Source organism: Aythya fuligula, chromosome 3 (assembly GCF_009819795.1).
Source record: "Aythya fuligula isolate bAytFul2 chromosome 3, bAytFul2.pri, whole genome shotgun sequence".
NCBI lineage: Eukaryota > Metazoa > Chordata > Aves > Anseriformes > Anatidae > Aythya > Aythya fuligula.
In genome coordinates, this window is record NC_045561.1 from 54,543,411 (window position 1) to 54,570,795 (window position 27,385).

Consider the following 27,385-nt stretch of genomic DNA (forward strand, 5'->3'; position numbering starts at 1 on the left):
GTGCTGTGAACTCTCCCGAGCTTCCTGGAAATAATGCATTAAATGAGCGCAGAGTTAGGTGGAGGTGGGAGTCGAAAGAATTTGATCCCCCGAAATGAAACTTCTCATAACTGTAAAGTGAAATTACAGGGCTAGGAGGGGTGTTACTGAGGATAGGGAAGCAGTGATCCCTAGGTTTAGGCTGACTTACGCCTTCGCTTATATAAATAAATAAATGGCGTGCCCTTAATTTTGAGGGGCTCTAGGTGCTTTCCTGGTCTGCAGCAGGATTTCGAAATTTGCTGGAGAGGAACAATAGTTGTCAAGCAGACAGGTGCTCTCTGTGGCCTGCTGAAAATCCATTCGGATCTGGATGAGTCGCAGCCTTTTGAAATTTTCTATTGACAGCTGACTTCGGGCTTCTCGCCAAAATCTCAGGGAAAAAAAAATAAAAAAAATCGGTGGTGCTGCCGCGGTGCTTCACTTCGGTCCAAACGCCGAGGTGGCTGCTGGATGGGGTGTAGATGAAACGGGGCCTCCTGCCGCGGCTCTGCTGCTCCCTTTCCCTCCCAAGCAAAGAAAGCTTTTGCCTGCGGGGCAATATTTGCTTTCCTGCAACTTGACACTCAGCCCATTGTCGGTTTAGGTGGTACTAGCAATTATTTCACTTTATACTCCTGAGTATTTCTTAATAGTCTTCATACCTTACTCAGGGGTTATACAACCTGGGAATAAAACATGGACAGCCAATTTGGCGGATACCAGCTTCAGCCACAGAATTCTCTCCCCCTTTTATTTTTTTTTTTTTAACAAGAAAATGGTCTATAATGCAATGAATAATTCTGTAGCAAGGGTGACATTTGGATGGTGTTCCATAAGTAATACCCTGGGACCACACGCTGAATAATGAGGATGAAACAAGATCCTGAATAGCTACCTTGTCCTGTCAGTGTCATCTTTGTTTTAGAATTGAATGTTATATCATGTCAAACAAGTAGCTCCTGGTCATGAAATAAAGATGTTTATGCTGTTGCATATGTGTGGAGAAGAGTCAGAGCTAAGGTTCAGTGGGACACCGTAACTCACTGTTGCATATTTTTGAATGCAGATTTTAGAGTAATTTAGCCCTTAAGTTACGGTGACCTCTGTGTTATCTGTGATCAGAACCCAGTCCTTGACACACTGAATGTAATACAAATATGAAGAAGAACATGGAGTGTAACTTCCGAGGATTAGCAGTTAGAATTACGTACTTTGAGAATATTTTTACCTTTTGATGATTTTAATTGGCTTGTGAGCGATACTCATGTATGTTTGTGAATCCAGTGACTTTGGAGAATGATGCATTTGTTTTAAGAGGCAATGTGGAAAATCAGGGCCGAGCCAACAATATTTTTGATAACTTTGCAATGTGGAACATCCCTAAATGTGGCTGAAGTTGACAATCTCCACACTTGCAGCCACTTTGCGTTGCTGCAGTGGAATAAATTGGCTGCTTGCGGTCTCACCTTCAGGCAGCCGCACAGCCAGCAGCCAAAACCACCCCAAGGCTGGAGGGCTCCAGGCTCCTTCGGAGCTCCCGGGTCGCAGAGGTGGAAATTGGCTGCATGAGAAGGCAGCAGTGGATTGCCAGTGCTGTTGTTAGCTGCAGCACAGTGCTGAGAGGAGCCAGAAGGCTTGGTTTGAGCACAGGTGCCTGCATTTCCCTCCCAGGTGGTGCAGCATAACCCTGGCGGTGTGGGTAGCCAAGATATGGTCTGCAAATCTGCAAGGGTCTTCACGCTGCTGACCTTTTAAAGTATCTGTTACCATGTGGATACAAGGAAGGCTTTAATATTTCGTGCTTCTTAATTTGAGGAAATGCAGGCAACACTTGGGTTTTGTTCAGATGGGTACGTCACTTTAAAAATACTGATGATACAACAGGAAGCTTGGTTACAATGCATAAATTAAGGAAGAAAATAATCTTTCTTCTTTAGAGGTCATAGGCTCTGTAAGATGAAAGAGATAACACAAACCACATGATCGGTCTCCCTTTATGCTGCCCATAGAAAAACTTCTTTCCTTTGAGGTCATTTGCACCTCACTTCCAATTTCCTGAAAAGCCCATTTAAAGCAGTCCCATACAGAAGCCTATTTATGATCTTTCATTTCTGATGTAGGGATCTGAGACCGAGTGTCCCTTCCGGTCCGCGAGCCTTTACTGTCACATTGACTGTGATATAATCCCATTATTTTATCAGGTTTCATCTTAATACTCACTAGGTTTCCTGGACCTCATTATTCCTAAAAGGAAGTTGTTTCAAATTCCAGTAATGGTTTGATTATCATCCTAAACATTGTGCTCTTTTCCCTCCCTGATATTTAGCTGCAAATACATTTTTAAAAAGATGGCACAAAATAACAGCTTTACTTTTTGCCATGCTCACTAATACGCCCTCCTTCAGCCTCCTGTCATGTCATGCTCATAGCCATTCTCAGTTCCCGTTCCAGTTAGCATTAGGCTTTTTTTAATTTTGTGTGCATGAGGGCTCAGCAATGGCACATCAGCAATGGCATTATGTTTCCTTACCTCCACTGGAAATAATTCTCCTAATTCATCCTAATAATATATATATATTTTTTTTGATTCAGGGTGACAGCAAATGGTTAGTTGTAATTATCAAAAAATATAGTCGGATTTTCCCTCCTTGCCTTCTCCCATTTATAATAGATAATCCTATAGCTTTTCAGTTAGAAAAGGCCTCTTTCTGGTCTGTAAGAATATATCTTTGCATTTTCGTTACTCCAATACAAAGGGTGGTCCAGTTTCCTAGATAGTATTTTGATCATCTATGTTATCGACTATGCTTCCCTACTTAGTAGTTAACCAATGTCTTTAATAGAGTCCTAGCATTTAATTCCTAAATTAGATTGAGAATTGGCCCAAATACAACCCACAAGATCTTTAACTTCTGACTTTCCTACAGCCTGATGTTCCCCTTTCAACTCAGTCTGTTCCTGTGATCAGTCCCCCTGGTCCCCATTTCCCAGTTCCTCACGCATCTTAAAATTCTTGTACTGATATCCCTCCTTCCCTCTTTAACCAGTAATTTCCCAGGGGGAACCTGTTATCACTGAAGTGCTTTCTTGATTCAATTGTTCAGGCGCAATTCTGTGAGGTATTGTCCAGAGCGGTACCGAGCACTGCTACCAAGCATCCTCCAGTGTCATTACATTGATGGGAGCAGAGAGCCCTCAGCATGTTTCAAAACGTTACTGATTTGGGCAGTAATTCATCATAAGGACCCCTCCCCAGCAGGATATCAAAGGTCTGCTCTTTCTTGCTACGTTGGCTCTAAGGAATTTGCTTTTTACACTTTAACTGCAAATTTCATGGCTACCACTATAATGCAATCACCATTTAGTGCTTTTCTCAGACCACCTTTTCCAAAGGTACAATGCAGTCTCTTCTATTTCAAGCACAGATTTACAAAGCTTCATGCAAAATGTTTAAAGGCATTTCTAACATAATTTTTAAAATAGAAAACCAGCTTATAACTATGTCATTAAGTAGTTCAAATTCTCTCACCTCTTCAACTGAGTTTACTTTATTAAAACAAAAAAGAAAAAAGATATATCCTTTTAACAGGCATTATTGTATTTGCTGTGATTTTGCATAAGAAAAATATTGTGAAACATCAGTAGTGTTTACTTTGCAGAAGTTTTGGCAGGTAGAGTATCTCAGCAGTGTGATAACAGTACTATACAAAGCATGGGAAAAGGGCATTCCTGTTTAAACTTCCATCTGCGTACCATTAGGTCAAAAGAGGCAATAGTCTGTCAGTGAAAAAACTTGTGTTTTGTTTTTTTTTCCCTCTTACATAGCCGTAGAAATGATGTTTAAAAAGAAAATAGATTGTTTTCTTTTGTAGAAGTTTTTTTTCCGTAATAAAACACAAAAGTCTGTTTGTGTATAATTTAAAGCAGCTTCCAAGAATACCAGCTACAAGTACCAGTAGGCTAAAAGGGAGGAGGATTAATATCATTTAAAGGAAAGAAATAAAAAAATCCTTAAGGTCATTTCTTTTCTTGACAAAGGAACTTTGAAAGCATGGCAGACAGGATCTTCAAAGGATTTTAAAAGTCCCGTCATCCACTCCCAATCAATAGGAGTTAGATATCCAAATTAAGAGTTCAGTTCAAGCCTTCAAAGGTATTTGGGTGCTTAACTTCCTTTTACCTTTCAGATCACTTCTAAGGGTAAAATGACAGGCCAACTGAAAATATTTTTGTGCAGTATTCCACATGTCCAGCACCTGGATAATTTGTAATACCCACTGATAATTAACATAATGGCCACTTCTGTTGCAAATTCATTCCTTGTTTTAATATGTGTAGAGTTGGTTGACTTGTTTATGACATTGTTTTCTTGTGTGAAACAACATCTTTGGTTTCCAGTTTCTTTCAATACCAAGCACAAACAAACAAACAAAGAACAACAACAAAAAACAGAATGCAAACTTTAAAAAGTGAACTAAAATAGCATTAATGTTTACAGAGGTTACAAACAATTTCAGTGAATTTGCAAAGCTCCTGAGGTTGGATTCCCAAAGGATGCAGATGAAAATGATTTCTTTGTAACATGCCGTATATGCTCAGTTCTAGAGCTTGACTTCCCTGTCTGCGCTTGCACATCTGCATGTGCAGGATAAGGCTCCTGCCAGATAATTGAACTTATTATCAATGCAAAAAGTTAAAGACCTGCTATAAATGTAGTCAAAATATGTGGCCTAGTACAGATCGTCCATGCAATATTAATGTCTCTTAAAGTTTGCCAGGCCTCCACCTGGTGGGGGTTCCACTGGGAGCTGCAGGGTGCAATCAGGAGTACCTCTGCCTCTACTATTAAGCATTTTGAAAAATCTTACATGGTTTTCAGGAAAAAAAAAAAAAGCCACAGTCAAGATTTACTGGAAGTGCTGTCTGATCGCGGTGCCTCAGGCACGCGCGGTGGCAGTGGCAGCTCGCCGCGTTAGCATGGCGCTACTGCTTGTTTACAGTTCGAGCCACCCAATCCTTTCTGTCAAGCAGAAGGTGTTTGGTACAGTGCAGGCACGTACTGTTGCCACAGCCTGCCCATGATCAGCATCGAAACAAGCTGGTGTGTTATGGTCACACGCCCTGGGGCACCCAGCCAGGCCGTGGATCCCGGAGCTGCAGGCACCGCGTGGCATCGTTGGGCCTCCAGCCCAGCATCTGTGTCTCTGAGGCTGTTGTCACAGCCGCTCATGCTCGTGTTGCCCGTCATGTTTTCTAGCGTAGAGGCACCTCAGCGGAGTAGTTAGCAGGTGGTCACACCCTACATTTTATGGATTTTCCTTTTGTTCATCACGGTTCTCTCATTGCTTTGGCTCCAGTGCGCAGGCCCGCCATAGCTGGTGGCTCTGAGGCCGGGAAGCGGCAGGGCAGGGAAGGGCAGGGCAGGCACATCCCCTTTCCTCGGTTTTATTTCCAGCTTTGGGCACTTCGTAGCTCTAAAGAAAGAGCAACCCCTGCTGGCTCTCCTTCAGCTCTGCTCCCAGCTCCAGAAATAGCCACAGGATCCTCGCCTCAGCCATTAAAAAAGGGTGGCTGCTAAGCACGAGGAAATGATTCTCAGCAGGCACAAATCTATTTCATGTGTTTTTATTCTTTCCATTTCTTTTAAACGGAAAACAATCTGAGCAGTTTCTGAGGATGAGGGATATAAATCTGTCTGCTGCTATTTATACCATGCTCGTCACTGCAGTGGCTAAGTGCTTAAAATATATACTTGCTGCCTAACCTGAGGTGGTCTTCAAGCTGCTTTGGCTGTCGAGAGCAGAGGCATCTCAAACCAGCAGTGACCAGGAGGCCGGGAGATGCCCAGCTCTTGGTCTTCCTCCTCCTGTTGGGTACAAAGCTGCTGCCAAGCTGTAGCAGTGCAATGGGGGTGGTGAGGGCCCCGTGCTGGACACAGCGTTGAATTGTGGCCCAGAGAAAGGACTTCAATGAGCACCTGCTTTAAACACCGCGTAGCACTATTGAAAGGGAAGATTTAGTGTCCTAAGCCTCACAGGCAGCATTGTGTGAGCCATTCTTCCTCTTTGGGTGGGTAGACAGCTGTGGGTAAACTGGGGGTGTCTTTGAACGAGGCCATAGAAATGAGCCTGTGTGTTCTGGATGGATATTTCGGTAAGCAAATATCTTCCCTTTGCCTTGTTTGAATAATAAGATACCCCTTTGCTGTCTGCTCCCTTTCAAACATGCTTCACGTTTACCATGTGCACCTACGTATTACTCTTTATTCCCATGTTCTGTGTGGACATTCAAATAACATTAAAACCACTGATTCATTGAAATACTTTTTATTGTTGTTAGTCATTTTTGTATTGACTGAATTTTTCATTGGTAATATTGCTGGCAGTGGGCCATGTCTGCCTGGCTGGAGGCCAGTTTAAGCTCGGCAGGATGAGCCCTATTGTTCAGCAGACTTGGATTTTGTTAAACTCTCTAACAGAAATATGTGTCAGGAGATTTGCAGCTATAAATTGGATCATGTCGGTGAGGTTGGGAACTCGCTCAATACAAAATTGTACATTCCACCATGCCTGTTGCTAAATATGTTTATGCATCTTTCCTCCGTGGGTTTCCAAAGAAAAAAAAAAAAAAAAAAAACGAAGAAAAGAAAAAAAAAAAAGAAAAAGAAAAAAGCTGAACCTGTTGAGCTCTGTTTTTAACTTATACAGCTGGTACTTTCTTTGATGTTAAGTGGTTTAAAAATGCAGCAAGGCTTGGTTTTGTGCATTGCAATGTTAAAAGCAAGTCTATTTTCCCTTTCTTCTCTGTGTGTTACAGGCAGTCAGATGCCACCGCAGCCTCCTGGCAGCCAGTCAGAATCCAGCTCCCACCCTGCTTTGAGCCAGTCACCAATGCCACAGGACCGAGGTTTGTTAGGTGTTTGGGTCTTTTTTATAGTTGGTGCCAAGTTCAGTCTTCATTTTAAGATGCACATTAGTAATATGAGATTTCCTGGTATTTTTTTTTTCCTTTTCCCAGAGAAAATAATGACAATCCTTATTTTAAAAGCCTCTGGGGGTTTCCTTCTCTGGGGAAAGAGCAATTGAATAGCAGGTTTTACCAAAACATAACTGGAAACAAGGTCTTTTTAAAATACAGTGAATACCCGGAGTATAAAAGCAGTTTTCTGTAAATGATTGATTTATGTCCTAGAAAATTCAACTTTTTGTTGTCTGTCTTGGAATTGAGATCTATAGAAAGTACTATAGAAATTTTAGTAGCTACAAGCACTGTAGTTTTGATACTGTTCTTAGAATTCTCGTCTCTGATGTCTTTGCACGGACATGATAGCTAGTGCTCTAGCCAGTTCTAGAAATAAAAATATCTTTAAATATAAAGGGAAATCAACTATTTAGGTCAAATAGTTCAAAGATTTGGAAATTCTACAAGGAAAAACCTTGCAGGCAGCAGCACTGTTCTAAAACACTGCTTCCTAGCAAGCGCTCACCAAAATAAACGGAGAAATACTTTTTCTTAATGTTACTGTTTGTAAATGTTAAGCCCTTTTTCCTTTTGCCTCCTTCCTCCCTAGCTCACAAAAAAAAAAAAGAATTGTTACAGGCTTCTCACATGGCCATATGATCAACTGCTGTAAACTGGGCATCCTGTCCATGCAGTGGTTAACATGTGCCAGCAACAAGCTTGCAAAACAGACACATGATAACTGTGATAAACATGGAGTTATTTATGAAATGCCCCTCCTAAAATGTCTTGCTACCAGAAATATTCCAAGTAGCACCATATGGGGATACCATAAATACTAGAAGTTTTCTCACAGTGAAACAAGTTGAACTCACAGAATGACAAATTTCTGGGACAGCATCCAGGAGAAACTAAGAGGATTCACAAAGAGGAGGAAAGAGTCCTAATTTTTGCTATTTTTCTGTGTTGGATGTCACCTCCTCCAGGAATGCTGATTAATGAGAACATTAAATAGAAAATTCCACGTTTGATTCATTTATTTTATTTCCTTTGCAGGTCATTCTTTATACATAGTTAGTGCAGGGACCTAAAATCTGTTTTAGAGTAATGTACGTGCTTGGTGAAGAAGAGTGGCCTCATTACCCGGTACAGAAGTGTTATGTTTTGTAGGACAGAATGTCACAAGACAGTGGGAGTGGATCAGGTTGAGGCTTTGAAGACCCAAGCATCTCAGAAAGATGTGTGCATTTCTTGGCATGATTGGGTGTTGGCACTAAATGTGGTGCTGCTCAGCAATAAGTGTTAGTGTGTGTTCCTCACCTGGCCTTGGGGGATGAGTTAGGCGGATCTGACCAAGCTGTACGGTTTGGTTGAACCCTTTGACTGTTCTTACAGAACAAAACTGGGTGTCAGTATGTGGTCAGGGGAGACAGAGGGGCATGCAGAAGTAAAAGTTAGAAGACAGCTACTAAAACTGGGAAGTCAAACAAGTATATAACAGCAAGGAAAATAAAATTTATAGGTTGATGTAGTGTTGTTCTTCATCTATGGGGGGGATAATTGTGGGTATGTTCTTAGAGGAAATGTGTTTGGGAATGTTAACACATAATTTTTTCACATTTCACATGTAGAATCTGGTGTAATATGCGTGATCCTTGTGACCCATCTTGTACAGGAAGTTCATTTGTTTCATGCAGAAGATATGAAATTTGTAACTAGCTAGGTTATATTGATTTTGCAGAACATGTTCCCCAAAGCTTCTCTAAAGTCTGCGCGATACGTGCATAAACATGTGTGCATTCCCTTTTGCGCCCTGTCATTGATTAGAGGCTCCTTTGAAATGGAAAACTTCACCTTTTAAAAAGGCTGTTACATTAGTTGATTCCTTTGCTTGCTTGAACTGGTTTCCACTGAACTTGAAGACAGGAAGGAGGGGGAGTAATGGGGACTCAAAGGGAAGGTGCTTGTCATTTACTGATAAAAACCTGAGCAGAAAATCGTTGCTGCTAAGGACACCTGATCCATAGGCATCTGTTACAGTAATTTAAACTCATGGCTTACTGATGCACTTTCTACAAAAAAAAAAAAAAAAAAAAAAGCCTAGAGACCCTTCATAGGATAAGGTAAAGTTATTTGTTTTAGTACTTTGTGTAACATTTCTTTCCTTATTTAGAGAGATAATTGAATGAACAACAGGTTGCTAACAGTTTCCTGAAGAGAATCCTTTGCTCTCAATGTTTGGAAAAAAAAAATGTTATCTATCAGATATTGTGAAATTTGATTATCAGGTGGAGTATGAACTGTAGCACTTCTGGATGCTAAACTACTACCTTGAACCACTAAGTTTACACATCTTTATTATTGAAGTGTTTGATTATATTTTATCCTACGTTATCCACGGTTACTCAGCACCCAGCTGGGATTTCTTATGTTTGCCTGCCTGAGGCTATACATCCCTGTCATACAGTGCAGTATGAAGCAATGAGCGAATTTTTACATGTACATTCTGTGTGTGAGAGGAGTAAAGGTGGCAAGGTGTGTACGTATGTACAGTAATAGGAATTTCTTGGGAGACTGGATTTTCTGTGCTCTTAGCTTACTTTTATATAGCTTATTACATACTTTTTGTAATGATTGCATCAAAGTGCGTACGTTTTAAAAATAATTTGAATTTTATTCATGTCAAACTGGTACATTCGGATCCAGTGAACATGCTGTTGTAGGTAGCCTACTTCTCATCCCAGAAGCGGTCACCAGTTACTGATGTTCAATGCCCAGTCAATGAAACTATTTCAGTTCTACCAACATGCATCATCTACAATAAGAAATTCCTTGTAATTTTATATGTGTATAACCTATGTCTCAACTCACAAGACTTTCACAGTAGTGGAGCTTGAAGTTAGACCCATATCACGTAGGTAACTGTTGGAGTCAGAGAGCTGTGGAGACAGAAAGAGCAGGCTGTGCAGGGTTGGGGTCAGAAGGCTCTTGGAGAAGCAGGAGGAACGATGCTGGCTCACCTACCTACACATGCGTTTATCTGCTGCTGAATCCCAGCAGTTACCATTACTAGGGAATAACACGTGAAAATGTAGTCATGCTCGTTGAAGCTAGTCATTGAAACTTACTGCTGGGAGGGATCCATGTTTTGCTCTTTGTTTCTCATATAGCTACTCCAGCTTTTTCTTTATTGTGACCAGAAGTAGATTTTTTTTGTTTTTTGTATTTACAAACTTCAGTTACATCAGCCCCTAGAGGCAGAGAAGCAGCGATACCCGTTGTACCCATCTGGCGAATACTTGAAGTACAGGGACTTATGTTCCCTATTCTCAACTGTACCAACCTGCCTGATCTGCTGCAGTTTTGGAAGCTGCTCTTTGAGGATGTGCTCAATAGCTAAAACTACTCTGTGGGCCAGAAGGTGTCTGTATGGATGAAACAGAAGCCAGCATATCCGAATTAACCCCCTGAACTAGTTTCCTGAAGTGTGAAAAGGAAGTCTTCTATCCTGACCTTTAGTTTATACTCCCACTCTTAGTTTTGCAAGCTAAGGGAGATGTCCATTAGGAGATGGTATATGGATATTCACATAAGTAAACACTAATAGGAGAAAACGTGTCACAGTAATGCTGAAACACTTTCACTCTGGGAGAAATGAATGGTTCCTTACCTAATTTTGAAAAAGCATAGAAAACATACCAATTTTAAGTAATATTTTTCATGCTTTTCAAGTTGTGTATCCACACGTCCAGTTTCAATCTCATATTAAAATAGTGAATTGGGAGCTCCTGAAAACCATTGAATTTAATGGAAACAGTTAATGACTTTGCATTATTACTCCAGCAAGCACCCTCATAATGGGGATACTTAAAGAAGCCTTATTTATTAGTGCAAATGTATATGGGTCAGAATTAATTTTTAAAAAATCTTTAATTGTTTTCCCCTTATAATTTTCACAGCGGTATGTAGTTAAATATTCATGATAATGCTGATGATATGCTAAAGGTCTGAAATAGATCTGGAGCCTCAAAATCAACACAGGTTATTTAACCCTTTTCATCTAATGCACCATTGGGGACTTGCTCAGTGAAATCCCAGAGCACTGGAATAATTAGAAGATAGTAATGAGGATTTAATTAGTCCTTGAGATATGCTGAAATAGGACCACTGAGAACTTTTCTGTTTGGACATGGATTGCAAGCAGAATTGATGCCGTTGCAGCTGCTGTGATGTGCTGGAAAATGTATTCTGTAGCTGGAGGCAGTTTCATGGCACCATTCTGTGCCTGTCAGATCTGTGCAGAAAGTGCCCGGAGTAAGCACCTCCAAAATTGTTGAATAGCCTTGCTCTTCTCCATCACCTTCTCCCAGTACCTTTTCTTTTTTTTTCTATTTTTTCTTTTCCTTTTTTTTTTTTTTTTTCTTTTCTTCTTTTTGTCATCCTTTCCATTCTGGCTGTTTATTTCTTTCTGCTGTTGACACGATCTAAGGATTATTGTACAGTTACATGCTGTATGAAAAACATATCACAAACAGGGACAAGGAGTAAGAACAGGCTTGTAGGAGTACAGGTGTTACACTAAGCAAAATTGGGATCTTTTTGACACAAGTGCTTGTAAGCTTTATCCTCAGATCTAGACCTTATTTAGTATTATACCTTCACAGAAGTGATATTTATCAGTAGCTGCAATATAGTAAATTTAAATAGCTTTTTTGGCAGCCAAGATGTTATCCAGCAAGAGGTAGTAACAGATGGGATGTGATCAGGCATTTTGATGTTCTCTTTGTGCTTCCCTATAAACACTAAGTAGCAACTGAATTTCTGTAACTACAATTTCCTAATTTGCCCATTGGATTTCACGCAGGTATTTTTATCCCCTTGAACTGGTTTGTGGGCATGCTTATTTGTACACGGCCATCACATAAATTCCACTGTCATATATCTAACAAAATATAAATGTTTTTTCCTGCATTGAAGACACAGAATACCAATCTGGTATTTTGCCCCTACAATTTCTGATCAGATTTATGGTTTAATACTGACATTTGATGGTAGAGATTCTTTTCCCTGAAATCTATTTTCTTCTTACAAAAAAAAAAAAAAAAGGAAACTAGAAGGAAGAAAATAGATCAAAGAATTCTTATTGCAACAAAAAAGATACTATAGTTTGCTTTTAGATCTTAAAAAGACTTTTTCCCTGCGAATACATTTTTTGCTCTCATTTGGGGATTTGGGATCTATTCAGAGCACTGAGGAGCTAGAGAATAAAATGATTCTTGTCATTAAAATTCTTCTGCTTGCCATGTTAACGATGACACCACTTAAGGTTAAATCAGACTTGGTAATAAGTTTACTTGATGTAGACTGAAGTGTTTCAGGCTCTTAAAGAAAGATGCTTGAGACATGCACTGAGTGCAAAGCCACAGGTATGTTTGAGTGCCTCTTCTGCACATAGTGTTCTCCAAGTGGGTCAGTACAGAGGAGCTAAGCTCCAGCTGGTATACAGGAACACCGTGCCAGGCTGGGAGAAAAATCTTCATTCCCAGAAAGCTGGGGTTAGATGAATTGTGCCCTCAACAGCCAGCGAAGTGCTTCGTGTAAGGAGAAAAAGTAGGCTGTAGTTGAAGATGTCACATGTCTTTTGAGGGAATTATTCCATTACAAGGCTAGCCGTGTAAAACATCTCTTCCATTGCAAGTGATGTGACAGACCATATCAGCACTCCCATCCCCACTTCTTCTAAAGGATGCGCAGGAACATACGGAGTTGATCTGGATGTGAAGGCAGGGCCATGCACTGAACTTCTTCAGTGACTCAAAAAGTTACGTTCGTTTCTCGGTTCAGTGAGCACTAAATTTATCAAGTCTTCAAAAGCATCAGTCCATCTTTTTTTTTTTTTTTACTTTTTTTTTACTTTTTTTTTAAATTGATTGAAAAAGTCCTGATGCTTTAACTTAGATATAAAAAAGTAATTTAATCTTCCTTTCATTTGAAATGTGTTGGTCTGAGGAGCAGGGCTTTTGTTTGCTGTTTTTTTTAATGTAAACACACTTCTTTGCTGTTTTCATTGCAGTAGCATCCAAAAGCCCCATTTTTGTACCCGTTGTAGTGTACTGCATCACACACCAGTGTAAGCCTTTGGTGTGCAATGCGTGTGCCTTACAATGAAGAATCAAGATCTTTGGGGTCTCAGGTTGCTGGTTCTCACACAGAGCTGTGGGAGAGAAGAGTTTTGTGCCTGTTCATCTGTCACGCGTTGAAGGAAGACTTGCTTTTCTGGCTTTGAAAGTATTTTGAAAGTATTTGGGGTGATACTACTGTGCCAAACCAGGTTAATTCTTAAAGGAATCAGCCACCATTTCAGGATGTTGGTTGCAGGCTGTACTTGGATTTCAGACATACACCAGCCAGAGCCAGCTTTAGGTTGATCTGATTAGTTGTGGTGTGCACTAACTATGCAGCAGCCCTGGCTATCTGCAAGAGGACAGGGTATGATTTGCATGTGATAAGGCACTCTGGGAGAAAGCAAACCTGCAGAAGTAGGATTTGAAGTAGATAATAATATCTGTACATTCAAAACCTGGAGTCAGGCCTCCCAAGCAAATTCTGTATACTAGCAGCTGGTCATTGCTTTCTTCTTGCTGATGTTAAATCTTGTTATACTTGGGGATGAATCTTTATTTCATTTTTTAAACTAAATTGGGGATTCTCTTTTTGAGATTAGGGAGTAGAATTGAATTATTCTGAGAGAGTTTATATAGTTGCCAGCGCAGAGGCTTCTCAATAGAAAAGTTTCCACTGACTTCATTAGGCAGACTTCAGATTCCCTGCCCCTGGGCTCAGGGAGTGAAGTAAGCTGCAAGCCGCCACCGATGAAGAAGCTGACAAAGCGTCACCCGATGTTCCTGCCACCAGGCTCGCTGCAGAGCTGTGAGCACCGTCCCTGTCCCTGGGACAGCCTCCCATCGCGGCCTACAAAACTCCCAGCCACCTGTGCTCTGCCTGCGTAACAGCATCATTGCTTCAAGGACGCCCTGCTCCCTCGGCACCTGGGTTAACCTTTTTATGAAGCTCCTCTAAAAATAAAGAACTTCTGATCTAAGGTCCTTTATGTCTTTTTAAGTTCATATGTAGGGCAGTGAGCTGAAATCTATATAATAATGTGTGTATTAATAGCTAACACTAGATAGTTCTTTTCATCCCAAAGGATCCCAAAAGGCTGCAGAATAAACACTCGTCAGGGAACAGCTGCAAATCAAGGAAGGGAAGAATCAGTCGAATCATAACTCATGGTAAAATAAGATCGAGACGAAGACATTTGGGACTGAGGACAACATGCTGATTTTGTATTTTTGAAAAATATTATGATTTATTTTACGTGCATGCAAGACAGAAATGAGACGCTGTATGTATTTTAGTTGTGTCCACAAAATCCATATATATCTCACGGTATTCAATATATTTACTTCATGAAAAGGAAGATCTGAGTTGAGCCATGGAACCTTTGAACAGGAGTCTCTGGGGAGGTTAAATTTTTCAAACCTGAAATTTAGACCATTAAGCCTGCAGGCCTTGCACATTACACATTGAAAAATGCTGTTCCTTCTTTGCTCTCCTCCGTGATTTTCATAAGTATGCATGTTATTAGGGAAACTTAGACAAATGTTGATTGTATAAAGCAGGCAGGCTCCTCAGGTTTTTCACGTTGCTGCTCAGATTAATTCCAGCAGCCCAAGCTACCCAGTGAAATCGAGGATTTGCTTCAGCTGGGGAGGTGTGTGGGGGGGTTGCTTTTGTACTGCAATTCACCATTAACCCTGATTTTCCAAGCACCATAGTAAAAGCATCCTGCATAAGGGCACGTTACAGTAACAAATTATGTGTAAGACACTGGATGAGCAATGAGGTTTTGGTCTCTCTGTTTATCAACATCTCCGCAAATGTCTTTCCTTCTCTGAACTTAAAATTTACATCAGAGAGCATTAGGCAAGGTTTGCATTAGGAAAGGTTAGATATTTCTTCTCTAGCTACCATATGGGTAATCTGTCTGATCCTTCCCCAGATTCTAATTTATCAGTGATAGATTATATGAATTTCAAGGCTAGGCAGTAGCTGAGGGAGGTTTAGGGGTGGGAAAATTTTAAACATTATTGCGTGCTATACATAGACAGGGTTTTGTAATATCAGAGAGAGGGAAGCAGGGGAGATTCAGCCAGTTAACCTAATAGCACAGCTGGTAAAACACCAGGGGGTCTGGGTTAAAACCTTAGCTAGGTCATTAGTTTCCATCTTCCCCAAAGCTATTCACATTGTGAAGAGAAGCAGTCAGACAAATACACAGTGAAGAGTCTGTAAGATACATAATGAAGCATAATAAGAAAATACTTTAAAAATAAATAGAACCAGTCCAGCGCTTTTTCTTAAATAGAACATTGATCCTTTTGTGAAAAGGAAGAAATACCTCAGTGCTCTTTGCAGGAAGCACCAATTTTGCTAAAGTGATGTTTTCCAAAATTGCTATTTTATGTACGCAAAGAAATGTCATCAAATGGGTGTGAAGAAATGTGGCAATCATTCTGCAGACTGATGCCAACATGAAAATAGATCGTCCAGGTACAAAAGAGAAATCCTGTTGCTGTTATTCTGGCCCAGAGAATGCTCTGGCCCAGAGAGCTTTGCATGTTTTTGGTAGCATCCTGTGCACTTGAAGAAGAAGGAAAGGCTTTATGGTTCGTGAAGAAATTGCCCAATGTAGAAATTATTATTTTATTTTATTTTTTTTTGCAGTTAATGGGAAAACAACAAAGCAAAACTTTTTTTTTTCTTTTTTTTAATAGACTGTGATTAGAAAAAGAAGTGAGGAATATGATTTTTTTTTAGCTTTTATAAAAGTAAAAAATGTATATATCAAGAAGATCATTAGCCTTCTTTAAAGACTAAAGAATCAGCCTCTTAATTTCTCCAGTGTCAGTGGTCTGAGTGCATTCTTTAATGCTGCTACCCTTCAGTTGTACAGGTTCCTTCTCAGCAGAAATGTTCACTTGGTAGCAGGGATATTAGCAGAGCTCTAGTACAGTCACTACCTGTGCATTACCCGTGTCACTGTTGCTGCTTGGGACGCATCTAACAGGCTCATACCAGAGCCATCCAAAGATATTTTATTGGCGCAGTGCTGTAACTTAGCTGTGCTAAATATGGATCAGAATCTTGTTTGCCATCTGTTTGTGAAGGTGTTTTATTGGATTTTTTTTTTAACCATCCTATTAACTGGACAGAAATATTGAGAATTAATATTTACATCATCTAAATGAGGTTTACGCTCCAGAAACTGATCTATTCGGGCTCACCAAGCCATCGCCCTGTTGTGTATATCACTAAGCTGTATGTTCCATGCATGACAAACACAGGTTTTGTATATACTGTCACCAGTCCAGCTGGACATATTTTCATAAGGCTATCATCAAGAAAGTGAGAATAGGAGCTGAGAAAAGTACATCATCTTTAACGTGAAGAAATCCTGTGACTCTGGAGGCCAGTTCTCTTATGCCACCTACATGGCTTCACTGGGTTGACTTGGGCTGCATTCTGGTAGATGGGTCAAACCTTCCTCAGATTCTTCATCACTGTTCTTTGTTTAGTCTTATATAAAATTTCTGACAGGTTAGATTTTTTTCCCCCAATATCTAAGTATCCCTCATAAGTATTCCTTTTTAATGAGCCACTCTGGTGTTGACCACACTGTTAGAAGGCCACTGTGGTACCATCACCAGTCTGTGCAGACAACCTGGCTTCACATTTAAGGTCCTGGTATCTCCGGTTCATGCAACAGTAACAAACTCTTTCAATTACAGAAACTCTGTTAGTGTTTGATCTTGTTCTGCCGGGTGTTTCCTCAGGGTGCTCTAGGTGATGACTGTGGGCAGGGCAAAAACCCAGTCCAAAGACCTCCTCAGCTGAGGTGCCACCTGAGACTTGCCATCTGAGATGGGCAAGCTAGGGAGAGCTGCAGACTAGCTGTGATATTCCTGAGCGTCCTTCCACGGTAACAGCTTGCCAAATTTTATTACATTAATTGCACAGAAAATTCTTCTTTGTTTGTTCAGCTCTATCCTGCTACTTCTCACCCAGTGTTGTTTACCTAAGGACAAGCTGCATTTGCAGTTTGCTGCTCTAGATCCATCTCAATTCTCTTGTGTTCTGGAAATCCTGGGACAGTGAATACAGCCCAGATGGCTGTCTGAGGAAGGAATCTCTGCCAGGAACTGTGTCACGAGTGTGCAAACATTTGCTCTTTTTTCTCAGGGGTACCGGTCAGTGCCATGCTAACATACTAAGCATTGGTCGTTTGTGTGATTTCCCCCCTACACCTCCTGCAAGTTTTTCCTTTATCGGTAGCGAAAACCAACTCTCTTTTCAGATTTAAATCTTCTGAGCTGACCGCTAAGTAGAGAATTTCATGTTATTTTTCTGTAATTATTTGATGTTTAGAAAATGTATCCAACATGTTTCTGCTTTCCTCACTCCATGATTTCCAGAGCAGTAAGTGGGCCTAGCCCCTTCCTTAGCATCTGCCCTCAGAAAAGAGGAACTTTCCTTTGCCCAGCTCAGAATTGTTCCTGGGTTGTTTTGGTCCCATGCTCTTCCACTAGCCATACCTTGCTAAAAAGAGCAATAAGCAATAGCCTGAAGTATTTTTTTTTCTCATGTAAGTACCTTTTTTGCAAAGTACCATGGCAAGTTGTATCTTACCTCATTTTTTATTTATCAGATTTGTAATTTAATGATGATCTGCTGTTGCTGTAAACTCCAAAGTTTTTCTGAGCTTAAAATGAATAAGTGTTGTGTGTGTTTTCAGTTTTAAGTCATTCATGAAAATCAATGAACTACTCCTGGCTAAATCAAAAGACCTCTCATTGACTGTGGGTTAAGTGTGTGCCAGTAGAGAGTTACTGTCTATCAGCAGATGTACAATAACTTGTTACTTTGCAGTTGCTTCCTTTGCATTTTAGCTCTTGCTTTCCTGGAAGGGCTTTTTCATATTCAAGCCAAGACTTTAAAAGATCAGAAGAATCCATTTCAGACTTTACATCAACACCCAGCACATTCTATAGAGTTTTTTCATGGTTAATGCTAAAGAGATTGTATTCAGCAGATGATTTTGTATTGGTCATTGTACAAATGTAATTAAGAGAGCCTTAGTGCATAATTTCTTGAAAGTCTAGTAACTCACTGTTTTTAATCTCTTTTATGTATATCTGTGCATAAGGGAAAAAGATTTCAGATGTTTTACAAAGGCACCGTATATGATATTAGCTATATGATGTGTGCTAAAAGGTGTTTAGTAATACATAGGACATTGGGAAGTTCATTTTTGTCTTTTTCCTCCTCAAAGGAGAAGAAACACTTCGCTCACAAATATCATAAGCTTTATCTATTGTGTATTATATCTCTGCGTTTTGCCAAAAAGGAAGAAGATAAATATGCTGCTATGTGACTGTTTTGAAACATTGTATGTATGTTCTATCAGAACTTACAAACGCATTATCATTAATAATAGTGAGCTAATTGTTAATAGAATGCTACTGTTTCATTTGTAACTGAGAAAAAAATAAGCAAAGATGGCTTTACAACTTCAATTGGGTTCTAATAAAAAGATCTTTCTTTAGGTGTATGAATATAGTATAAAAATAGCTAGAATATGAGAGTACTTCTGGAAGGCTCAATATATTCAGCTACTCCTGAAATAGCTTAGTTTGCTGAATTCCACTCAAGTGTTTTCTTGGTAAGTAATCTCTTGTTGTGATGGCAAGCAAAGCATCATCTGTACCTCTTTTATCACTAACATTAGGGGAAGGGAGTAGGTTTGCTCACTGATGAGCATGTTGCTGTTGCAATTTTTAAAGCCCTAACTCCTGGCTGTTTCCTATCAATTTCTTTAAAAAACAATGACAAGAAAAAAACACCCTGTTGTCATAGAGGTTGACATGTCAGATGCAGTCTGGCTGTTTAATCATTCCACCGCCTTTACTCCAGTGCATTTCTAATGTAATCCTACTTCCTTTCTTTACAAAAGTAAACTTTATCTTAGATCTAATTTTCTGGAAAGAAAATTTATTTCTGTTTGTATCGGTTATAAAATGAAGTTGAACACTAGGGAAAATGTGTGTAAATAAAGAAAAATGAATGTATGCCAGCTGCTCCCTTTCATTTCTGATCAGATTTCTAGAATTGATGTTGTTTTCTCTTTCTGATGCAAGCATGTTAACGTCTTGACCAGGAACCCTTTTTCTCTCTCAGACATCTGAGCTTTCTGCACGTACTTGAAGCGCTTCAGACACATGCACTGATCTCTGAAGATTTACTGTGCCCTCACTGAGATAGATGAGGATAGAGTCATCTCTGTTCTAAGGGAATTCAGATCACATTATGGACCTGGTCTACCTTCTTCTCCGTGTCATATCTGTAACTGAAATAACTCCTCTGCTCTCTGGGAAGAGGTTGGAGCAGATCCTATTTTAAGGCCATGTTTCAACATAACGTACAGACAGTAATATGGCACAGATATTCTTCCTGCATTTCAGGCTTCCTTTTTTGTTAATTCTCCACCTGTCCATGCTCAAGAGAAGATGGCAAAGCCAACCTCATTTGAGCACAGTCTCACACCCTCTGGGATGATGACACTGGTGCTTCATGTCAAATGCAGTTAAGGAGCCTGTTCTGTTTGTTTTAATCCAAGCCCCAGAGCTTACCTGCTCCACCTCTGCTGCAGCATCTGTATAAACTGTAGTCAGAGCATGGGCCTGGGTAGTATCACACAGTTATCTCTGCTGTGTAATTACTGGCATGGCATGCTTTTGGCCCATGCCTGTGTGTGCTTCCTGAGCCACAGCCCAGGGCAGAGATGAAGCAGAACAAGGACTGCGTACAAGAGGCACATGGACAGTACTGCCAGGACTGAGTGGAGGGGTTTAGCCAAATGGACACAAGTGTCCCACACCGCTCTCTAGGCCAGGGAGTGCACCTGATGTGTTTTATTTATGACTGTACACATAGCCTGGCAGTGCACTCCACAGCATCGGAAACAGATGAGAAGAATTTTCCTGAAGAAGAGGTCATTGGGGTGGAAACATTTATTCCATTTATTACTCCAGTCCCTTCAGGAGCTGTTCTGACAACAGCAGAGCTGGCTAAAACTGATGTCCATGTTCTCCACTAGACTCAAAGACTAGCAGTTCCTCAGCATCACCTGGAAATCATTACAACCCATGCAAGCTATAGCTTGTCAATGTGTCATCCATCCTTGCAGTGTTAAGAAAAGTATGGCTTGTGATAACTGGGCTGAAAACCTTCTATCACTAACACAATGCTTGCAGAGTTCTCTCTCATAGATTAAAAGGCCCATGGTGAACAGAAAACACTCACTTCTTACTAGATACAGGACTGAGTTTACTATCTTTATAATAAAAAACTTAGTGTGACCAGTACAAAATTTTTCATTTAAATGGATCCCGTGAGTGTAATATATATATGGTGTGTGTGTGTCTGGAATGTGAGCATTTATTTCCTACAGACATACGATTGTATTAGGTTTTTAAATTAGTTACAGTACTGTCAGAAGCAGACATAGGCTTTATAATAAGATTTGTGTGAAAGTAGAACTATTTTAGAGAAAAGAGGGGTCTGTTTCAAAATCAAGCTAAATGGAGAAGTTGATATGAGTTTTTCTTTACAGAAGTGTAGAGAAGTGTGAATGCCAATATTTACTAGTTTCCAAGCCTCCATTTCTCCTTCAGTTACTTGGCTTGCCCTCTCCCAGTGAGCACAGCTGGGCTTCCTCCAGAGCAGGTGCCGAGCTCTGACTTCACAGTTTCCTGAGGTCAGGAAAACTGTGTATATTCTACCCAAAGTTACGGTTGTTAGAGTTTAAGCGTGTTATGAGTTGAATTGTTCATAGTACAAAAGAAGTGTGTACCAGTTGTAGCAAGGCCATCCTCGTGCTCATTTCTTTCCTTACAACTTGTGGCATTGAGCTTACTGTCTCTGATGGAGTTTTGGTGGCTGGAGAAACATGTTAATGGAAGAAAAGGTTGTGGAGGGCTCAAAAACTATATACTATATATTTTGTTTAAACTCAGCTCCTAATTCCTGGTGAAGTACACACCACTTTTTTCATTTGTACAACCTCAAGATCCTGTCCTGTTGTGTAAAGCGCTTTGTCACTGGCTTGCAAACAGGCTAGCAACATGGAGAAAGCAAGGCAGGTCTTTCACCTGGTGTCACATCAGTGGCAGCAGTGCTAGGACAAGAAACTTAACCCTTCCCCTTTGGGACGTGCTCACCAGAGCTGTGGTCTTCTCCTCAAGGGAGGTCTTTGAGCTGCCTGCAGGCCCATGGGTGGCGGAGGCAGCTCGCCAGTCACAGCAGCTGTAGTACCTTTGTGTTTTCAGCTGCTAGTTTGATCACACTAATGCAAGTAGTTCAAAAAATAAGATTTTTTATTCTGCTTTTTCTAACCATTCCTATCAGCAGCCTCCAGTTGTCCGCTGACTGTCAGGGGTTTTGTTGTTACCCGATGGGAGGAGAGGCCCAACCAGTGCTGACAGGCCGGGTGTCTCCCTCGGCTTTCAGCTTCATCCCTCCGCACACACGCTCCACTTAAAGCACTGGAGGGAAGAGGAAACAGGCATCCACAAACACTGTTTCATCCCTCTGCTGTGGCAAAGCAGGGGTGCCTGGACAAGCTTCAAGGCAGGCCAAACGCAGATTTGCTCGTGCACGTTTTCTTACCTCCCAGCAACGTGTGGTACCTCATGCTCCCCTGGGCAAGGGCGAGCCATCAGGAGGCCTTGCGTGGAGCCGGGTGCAGCAGAGCAAATGCCGTGCCTCTGCATACCCCTGTTTTGCCCCACAGAAATACGAAGATGAAATTTAATATGCGAACAGAACAGGAAAGAAAGTGGATTTCCTCAAGAAACAGGAAAATAACTTACTGTCTCCTCAGTACGTCCTCTTCAACATTGAAAGCAACACTAAAACTTAACAGGGTGAAATACTACAAAACCAACATCCCTTCATAGATGGTTCATGGGCAGGATTGCAGGATTTCTCCCATTTTACGAAAACTAAAAAGAATAAACAGAAAAACCTTCTTCTGCCTCTCATTTAATAGGGTTGGTTCTGTTCCTTTATATGAAGTTTCCAGATTTTATAGCATTTTACTAGGTCTTTGCTGCAGCTTTTGAACCTTAAATTAAATTGGGATTCATTAATACATTTATGAAAGGAGAAAGAAGAGAGAATGCAGTACAGACATGCTGGTGACAGACTGGAGGAAGGTCCTAGGGCACAAATACATGTCAAAATGACCTTTTTTCTGGCTGGTTTGGCTGGTTTTCACATAAAGGGAAATTTTAGCTTCTGAGAATGTGTGGGCAATAGAAAAAAATACAGTGGACTTTTGTAGGCTCAAGGTATGCATTTTAGTAGCAAACTATATTTTTGGAAGCTATGATATTACTATCAACAGTCATCAGACAAATTCACTACTATTTATTAATGCAGACATTTGCCTTTTTTGTTTTCTTCTAGAGGTCATTCTAGTTTTAAAATCAGCAGCCATTTGTAACTAAGCAGGACTCCCCTATCTTTCTTTTACAACTAAAAGCTTGTGAAGCTTGTATACAAGTTGTGGTTACTAAGAGAGCTTTGCTGATTTTGAGGTGCATTTATTTCTGTTGTATGAACACTACTGGTTTTCTGGATATCTTTGGTCTGAAAATAACTAAGGAGTTTTGTTTGGTTTTTGTTTGTCTCTGGAATGTCAAGGATTTCTTAAATAAAGAACAGTCACTTTAATATTAAATTTTACTTTGGTGCTTTTTTCCATTTAGGTTTTATGGCAGGCATACAGAGGAACCCCCAAATGTCACAGTATGGACCTCAACAAACTGGACCTTCCATGTCACCACACCCCTCACCTGGAGGACAAGTGCATCCTGGAATTGGTAGCTTTCAGCAGAGTAATTCAAGTGGTACTTATGGGCCTCAGATGAGCCAGTATGGACCACAAGGTAAAATCCTTGCTGTTAATATGTATCATAATTTCATATACATGTATGTGCTTGTAAAAAAAATAATGAGAGATGTATCATGTATATAAGAAGACAGGTAGGTATGTGACTTATTAAAAATATAAATAAATAAATAAAATCCACATACACCCAACACCCCCATGCCCTGTCCTTTAAAACAAACAAACAAACAAACAAACAAACAAAACAAACAAACAAACAACAAAAAAAAAAAAAAAAACATTAAAAAAGTCATTCAGAACATTCAGAGATGGTGCTACACCTTGTGGAAGAAGCTGTTTCTGTTATTAGCACCTTTGTATAAAAATAGTTACGATAAACTGATCAAGGAAGTGATGAATCTGTTGCATTGCCAGGGCCATTGTTTAGGAGGCCTAGCATGTCATGTCTGCGATGTCTAATTGACCACACATGGAATAAGGGTCCGAACGCCAATCCCAAAATAGGACTTCTTTTCTTAGATGGAATCCCAAGGCCAATCTGAGATAGTGCAGCGACTGCGAGGGTTAAAGTCTTCTAACGAGCATAATAATACAGTGGCTACTGTGGGAATATAATATTGAGCTCTAATGCATACGGTTTGTGAATTTTAACTAACCCTTCAGACTGAGAGAGACAGTTCCTTTTATTTTGCTTGTTTGACAAAACTGTTGAAGGACTAAAACAAAAACAGAAGAAACAATTTCTGCCCCTGGACATTCAATGCATGCAACCTTGAACTTGTCTGTTGTTTTGCCTTTAATGGATAACCTCTATAAAGTATGCATCTGTTTAGAGGTTTAACGAACTTCAAGTCAAGCTGCAGAATATATAAGGGGAAGTATTTTCTTTAAAGGTACATCAAGAACCTCTCGTATTTCAGCAATTCCTACTATTTCTTTCTTACTGAAAATCCTCAAAAAGTATTGGAACCAGAAATGGGAAATTCCATAAGGGCCCAGTGGCTTGCCCGTGCTAGCAAGGATGGCTATTTCAGTCTCCAGGGTTTCTGAGAACTAGTTCTGTTGTTTGAAGGGCGTCTTGCTGCCCTATGCAATGTTCCTTTCTTTTTCATCTCTGGATTGCATTTGTTTTAGTCTTCTGAGCACAGGGCTACAAGCCAAACTCTCCTACTTTCTAATTTTGGCTCTGCCTTTTACTCCATCGTTCAACTTAGGCAAGTAGATTCATTTCTCTGCTTTGCTTTCCTTAACTGTAAAATGGGGCTAGCAATGCCTTATAGCCATGTGTGAAGATTAATTACCCAACTCCAGTTGACTGGTGCTTTCCTTTTATTTGGAAAGCGTTTTGTGGCCATAAAATGCTGTCCAAGTGCTTATTTTTATCTGCACAGAGAGCAACTAGCTTAACTGGTAAAAATCCAGTGGATTTATGATGTGCTATCCTGACTTCCAGCTGTACGGCTGCTGCTGAGATTCCGAACCATGGGAATAGTGGGTGTCAAGTGCAGTAAAACATTAGCCATCCACACTGATTGAGTGGAAAGGTTTTTGTACTAAATCAATGCATTTAAGTAACACGCCGAATACTACTTTCTTTTTTGCTTGAGTTCAGCAGTTCTTTTCCTCTCGCTGTAGATGAAAGTGCCTATGTAATGATTTTATGGGTCGCGGTCAGGAAGAAACGGCTATTAAAAAGTGAACTTGAGGGGCAGGAAGAAAATGAGCATCATTGTCATTAACAGGCCGTTTCAGAGGGGTCTGGTGAATAGTGTGATGGATGAAAAGCATGTTCTTCTGCCAGCTCTCGAAGAGTACTGGTGATCCCATGCACTGGTCATCATAAAATTAGGGCCCTGCAGGCTTTAAGCTCTACAGGTAACAAATAGAGCAGAAGAATACTGCGTTTTCACTGGGCTAATGTGACCATTAATAAAATACTGGGATGAATATGGTGATATTTCAGTCATGTACTTACCTGGATTTAAGATTTTAATAGCATTTTTCATTTTTAATGAAAGCAATCTGTAATTGCATCTCTAACATACCCTCTTACAAAGCACAATTATATGCCAGTGTTGATGAATTTATAATACTGTATCCCCATTTACTTTTTATTGCCAAAATAACAAATATATTAAAAATCACCTGGGTTGCAAACTACTTCTTAAATTATTAAACTACAATCATTCTCAAGGATTTTGTTTGCTTTTCTCATTTTGCTCACATAGACCTTCCTCCAAATTATTGTTAAGCATTAGCTGAGTTGGACAGGACTACTTATATTTTTATATATGTGTCAAAGCATTTTGTGACATTAAGCTTAAATGTTGAGTTTAAACATAGTCTACATGTAAATACTGTATTTTGCTGTGTTCAGTCCTGGAAAGTAACACTTAAGTCTGCTGTCTTTCTCTGCAATGGAATTGCTCGTTGTAGTGAAGACTACACCAGTAAGGTTGAGTTGGAAGAATTAACCCACAGTTCACAAGAGCAGAATGATCCATCAGATGCATATAGTTGATTTATTTGTTCTTTGTATGTTTACATGACATTTATATCTGTAAGAAGAGTAAAACATATTTGCCCAGGAAGCAGTTCTGGACTGGGGACCTAGCCCAATGCTGTGAAAGCATTTCCCACAAAAATAAAAAATGGCTTTGGCTGCACACTTCTGTATGTCTGTGATATAAAACAGGAGGATAGAGTACAGAACAGTAGTTTAATTTTTGGTAAACTCCCAGCAGTTTTCTGTCCCCAAGAATAAAAAGAAGCAAAGTGAGAATCGGAGCTGAAAGAAACAGCCTTTCTGTTTTGTATTTGGGCAACATCTAGCTTGTGAGCTAATGAAGCTCTGGACTATGACCCGAGTATCAAACTGCTGTCACAGCAAAATGTCCTTTAAATGCACTCCGGAGAGCAGTCAGATACTACAGTCAGTTGGATCTTTTAAGACTAGGGCAGAGAAAAAACTTACTGCAGATCAGTAAAAGCTGTCGGAAATGCATCCCATCTCCCTACCTTTTCCTGCTGAATTCAGCAGTAACACTGTTCTGTTTGGGTATAACAAAGAGAAGAACCACTAGTGAATGTATTTGAACCCAAACCCCTAAACTTCACGGTAAGTTAAACGCCCTTTTGTTTGTGGTAAAGTAATATGAATGCGTATTTGTGCTTTGTAACCTTTAATGTTGGACTGTAACTTTAATGTTGAACTCATTTCACAGAAGCACTCTGGTATCTTGCTCCCCCTGATTTCAAGAGCCTAGGTTTTCAAAGTGGTAGCATCTTAAGGATGAGCTGCCCTAACTATCTTGAGAGTCTGGGCCTCCGAGTTCAGTCCCACACATGCTACAGGCTGTGGAGTTAAGACTTAAAAACCAGCCACACATATTGAAGCCCCCTAGGTGAAATACTTTACAAGAAATTCAGCACAATATATTTTAATTGTCTGTATCTGTATGGGGAAAACTTGGTGGTTAAGTGAACATATAAACAATTCTAAAATGTCTTTTAGATACTATTTTTAATACCATGAATGTGACCTCTGTCCCTAAAGCAGAGAGCAAAGCTAGCAGGCAGTTCTCACATTGCCCTCTCTTTGGCTGCCCTAGAAATGGCAAGGTATCAGAGCACTTTGTTCAGCAAACCTGGACAAAGTGGACTGAAGTTTCAGCAGTAAGCATGAACATCTGTCTTTGGCAGGTTGTTAGTAGGCTTTTTCATGTTTTATCTTCACTATGCTGCTTTTTTTTCCTCCTGATTCCAGTTACCATGTTGTTTTTTTCTGATTCATTTGAGACACCGTGTCTGTGGGCACAATTCTGCTCTGGTTGGGGGAGCTGGAATCAAAAATCCCTTTGATATGGAGGGGAGGAGTTGTTCAGTGGTATTGTACAGCCGCTGTTGCCAGGCTTGTACCCACTTGAAAAGTGTGGGCTCTTGGACTTGGCTGCCTGACACGTCCAGCTGATGTGGGCTGGCCTAGCATCTGCTGCATTCATTGTGTTTAATGCTGCATCCATCTGTTTTCTGTCAAAGCCACTGCCAACAAATTACTAATCTATTAGAGAAACATGGAAATAAGATTGCGCTCCTCATTCCTGGCAGTTCCTCTTGTATTTTGTTTGGCTTTTATTTTGCCTTTTTTTTTTGTGGTCTGGGAAAGGTATAAGAATAGCGAGTACTTGAGGTATTGAGGAAATGCTTAGGAAAAAAAAACATGGAAAAAAACATTGAAACTTGTTTTCCTTACTGAGAAGATACCACTTCCCTGTGCTCTTGGACGCGTATCCCTGGAGAGGAATGATTAGGAGCTATTTTAACCGAGCCACATATTTTTGTGGAGAAGATTCCACTGCTTTTTTTTCTCTG

At 40.2% G+C, this 27,385-nt stretch overlaps 1 protein-coding gene across 3 annotated transcripts in view; it reads left to right on the top strand.

Annotated features, from left to right (window-relative positions):
• ARID1B (AT-rich interaction domain 1B) overlaps positions 1 to 27,385 on the top strand; it is a 319,934-nt gene that overhangs the window by 230,810 nt on the left and 61,739 nt on the right. For all 3 annotated transcript variants that reach the window (XM_032185764.1, XM_032185765.1, XM_032185766.1), the window contains exons 7-8: positions 6,838 to 6,927; positions 22,872 to 23,051. In XM_032185764.1, the coding sequence (XP_032041655.1) occupies positions 6,838 to 6,927; positions 22,872 to 23,051 (270 nt within the window). The remainder of the gene's footprint in view (positions 1 to 6,837; positions 6,928 to 22,871; positions 23,052 to 27,385) is intronic.